The sequence below is a fragment of the Buceros rhinoceros genome, unplaced genomic scaffold, assembly GCF_000710305.1.
Source record: "Buceros rhinoceros silvestris isolate BGI_N320 unplaced genomic scaffold, ASM71030v1 scaffold12868, whole genome shotgun sequence".
NCBI classification, from domain to species: Eukaryota; Metazoa; Chordata; class Aves; order Bucerotiformes; family Bucerotidae; genus Buceros; species Buceros rhinoceros.
In genome coordinates this window covers 22,852-26,760 of record NW_010427505.1, presented here as the reverse complement: position 1 = coordinate 26,760, position 3,909 = coordinate 22,852, and the positions used below count along the sequence as shown (strand labels likewise).

Below are 3,909 nucleotides of genomic sequence, written 5' to 3'. Positions count from 1 at the left end.
TTTTCTTGTGAACTTGGTGAAATATTAACACATAAGGAGAACTAGGATTAATCGGCTATATTTGTACACCTCTTGTGTGCATCCAGTCATACTTCATAGGTGTAACAAGTCTTTTTCAGGCTGTTTAGTCATGGATTTTCCTTAATTTAATGTTGTCAGAAGGAGGAAATTATGACAAAAATATTTCTTTTAAGTTTCAGCCAAAGTACTTCTACCAGGAAGCACCAGGGCGGCAGAGAATTAGAGACGAAATAGAACGGAATATAACGAGGTCTCAGATGTTGGCATATATTAGCATGTATTAAAATAAATTTAACTCATTGTCTTGGGCATTTTAAGGGGAGGAAATAAGTGTGCAAATAATGAATGTCCAAATGCTTTTCCTTTTTGAAAATTTGTAGGAATAAATACCTGAAGTTCTCCTGCCTGTTCAGCTTTGCTGAGATTTTGACATCTGCTAGAGTTACGTGAGAAGTACATCGTCAGTTAAATGCCTGGTTTGATTTCAGTCGTTGTGAAATGATTGTGAAATGTCTTAATTGGTTTTGGCCAACAGCAATGAGAAGACTTGAGTAGAGTTTCACAATGGAGGCAAAATCCATAGTCCTGGGTGTGGAGGGGATGACGTGCAATTCCTGCGTCCAGACCATTGAGCAGCACGTTGGGAAGATGAGTGGGATCCATGACATTAAAGTAAGTAATGCTCTTGCTGTTTCTCACAAAGCTTTGTTCTGAGATGGGAAACCAGGGTCGAGTGTGCACCCGGGGAGGAAGATCTGTCTGTGGAAAGCCCGTGTTTGGTACATGTCCGGGGAAGCTGATGTTAGAGGTGTATTTCTGGTGTATGAGAAAAACAAGTGTGTGCTCCTGTTTTTACAAGCTAATTCAGTATGGTGAGGTAATGAGAAGTCAAAAGAAGGCAAGAACAGGGAATTTGAAAATAAGATCAAGCAGAAGGCCTGGAGCTTTACACCGGTGGAAAGAGCAAGCTGTCCTTGTCCCTTATACTCAGTAAACATCAGTGTCTGCTCACAGTCTCCAGCCTCTTCTTTCAAGCTGGTACCTCCCGGGTCACTTTTACTGGTTCAGAAGCGTTTGTGGGCTTGAGGTGTCCAGCTAATTGTGTGGTAGTCGACCCACTGCGAAAGATAAAGCTGTTCCACTGACGTTCACAAAATCAGAGTAGCAGGAAATCCAGGTGACAGAGGAAAGTCTCGCAAGCTCTTTGAAGCATTGGAAGTTTCCTTTTCTTTGTACTCGCCATGAAGAAATGAAAGAGCAGCAGAGCTGTGGCCTTGAAGTGGTAACAGAGCTACTTGTTTTGCCCTTCATCAAGACTTCCTTGATCTGACTGGATTTTAACCTTTGTTTTCTTAGCTCAGAGGACATAGCAGTATTTTGTTGGTATTTTTTCTATCATGGGCAAAATCTCAGGCTAGAGTATTCCAGGGAGAGCTGAGGATTCCCACACAATGCATTGTTTTACAGTTGTTTTAATAAGGGAAACAACTTAAAAGTTGGGAAATTCCTGTTAGTTTTATGACATAATTTGTGCTGAGAATGTCCAGGAGAAGGAGGAGACAGTTATACTTTAACTCGATTGAAGACCATAGTGTCTCCTACATAAGGAATGAAGCAGGTTTTTAAAAGGACAGCTTTAAGAGGTTTGTATTTAGGTTTTAAGACAGTAGATACCTTGTCCCAAAGCTGAATAGTCTTTCTAAAACTCCTCTTGGCAAGGAGATGTATTACAAAAACAGTCTGAGTAGAACGGGACTATGAGAAACTTTAAGAAGTCATATTTAGTAATTAACCTCATTACAGCATCAGAACTTCAATTTAAGCAGATCATTTGCTTCAGAAAAAAATCTGAGACTAGTAAAACAGGGGTTTGTTTAGTGGCTGTGAGTTACGTCAGCAAGGGACGCGAATGTCAGACGGCTGGTGCGCTCAGAGCTGCCTTTAGGTTATTTGTCTCCAACTGGAATGAAACCAATAAATGTCCGTGTTGCTAAGGCCCCTAATTGGGTCAAAAATGAAGAAAGGTGGTTCTTAAAACAGTTTAACTGGTCTAATTCAATCATGACTGTGGTCTTTAGGTTGTGCCTTTGCCCAGAGGAAAGATAGAATTGAATGGTAATGTGTTGGGCCTCTGGCAGGCACTGGCTTTCCCTTTTGGAAACTGCAGTAATTGTGTTTGTTATCTCATCAGTTGGGAGCAAATTAAATTGAGGGTGTTTGTACCATCCAATGTGAAAGGTTAGTACCGAATCAGGACGTCTCTGGATCACCAAAATTTACAGAGAGAGGAAAAACAGCTTTGTGAATGTTAGTCATATATCAGATTTCGAAACTGGGTTGTGCTCTGTGAAGCCTGGTGCCCTTTATCGCTCGCAGCAGCAAGGTAACAGCCTGGAAACACCGGCCTCCTTTCACTGCTACTTAAGTCTGTGGGTTTTCTCAACGAGTGTTTTCTTCCATCCTTGTAGCCTGGGGGTAATTACTACTAACTGCAGAACTGTGCCTGGGATTAGAATTTTTTTCTGTGGGCTGGTTTGCTTTTGGGATTTAATTGGATTAGTCATCATAATTCCAGAGGGTTTGGCTCTGGAAGTTTCATTGGGAGTGTCGATGCCGTCTGGATGTCATGAATAAAAGTGGCCCGACTCGTAAAGGGTTCTGGTAGGGGTGGTGGTGGGAAACTCTGTTCTTTGTAGCTGTGTCGTAACACAGATGAGCAGAAACTCCTTTGTGGTGGCTGTTGGTATGGCTTTGCTCTGCCAGGTGAGTAGTGATGGATAAAATTACAGTGGACAAGTGTTGCTAATATATGCCAGTAAAAGCTGTTTCTAGTCCCATGGAAGATTTTAGTTCTCATCTCTCGGTATTGAGTTTGCTAAATTGTGTTGTTTTTCTCCCTTGCAAGGTGTCTCTAGAGGATAAGAATGCAGTCATCGTTTATGACTCAAAACTGCAGACTCCAGCAACGCTGCAGGAAGCGATATATGATATGGGATTTGATGCTACGCTGGCTGATTCAAACCCACAGCCTGTTCTACCTGACACTGTTTTTCTGACAATTCCTGCTCAGTCAGCTTTAACACCTAAACAGATTTGTAATGCGCTACTGAAGAACAAAGGTATCGTGGACGTTAAACTCTCCTCTGATCAAAAAACTGCGGTGGTGACTTTCATTTCTTCCCTTATAAATGGCAAGCAGATCACCCACGTGGTCCCAGGAGTAGAGTTAAATATCTCTGCGCCAGAGGTACCGCCAGGAACTTGCGAAGAGTCCAGCTGGTCCCAAGCAGTTAGTGCTGTGCTGCGCCTGAAAATAACAGGGATGACCTGTCACTCCTGCACCAGCACCATCGAGGGGAAGGTTGGCAAACTGCAGGGAATTCAGCGGATTAGAGGTAAAACCTGGGTGTCTTTTCATGTGAATTGAAGTTGACCGTGCTGTCCTCTGGCACTGGGAGATAGATAGCCTGCGGTTAGTTTAGATGGCTTAGGGTGACTCTTCAGTTACATGCTTAATTTGCACTAAGTGAAGAAAGGTGTCCAAATCACGGTGAGGCTGTTCTACATGTGTGACAGTATTCGGTGGTTGCTTTGTATTTTGGTAGGGAGCCTGGAGACTCGTGTTCATACTGGTACTACCAGTTATAGAAATCTCTAATACCAGGCGTTGTCATTCGCGTTGTAATTAATATTTGTTTACATTTTCTGTTCAATTAAAAATTAATATTGGCATATGTGTGATTGTATCTAAAAGGCAAGACAAAATTATCTGTATAAATAGCTTTGGCATAAATGTGTTGCTACTGACTCCTGAGAAAAGGATAAATTTGGTAAGAAATAGTAACGCTATTTGTGAAAGACCTAGTGAAAGGGCAAAAAGCTGAGGGA

The 3,909-nt window shown here is 42.0% G+C and overlaps 1 protein-coding gene across 1 annotated transcript in view; it reads left to right on the top strand.

Moving 5' to 3' along the window:
- Positions 1 to 585: 585 nt before the first annotated feature.
- ATP7A (ATPase, Cu++ transporting, alpha polypeptide) overlaps positions 586 to 3,909 on the top strand; it is a 17,042-nt gene continuing 13,718 nt past the window's right edge. Inside the window, exons 1-2 of the mRNA XM_010141930.1 lie at positions 586 to 693; positions 2,927 to 3,416. Coding sequence (XP_010140232.1) covers positions 586 to 693; positions 2,927 to 3,416 — 598 coding nt within the window. The remainder of the gene's footprint in view (positions 694 to 2,926; positions 3,417 to 3,909) is intronic.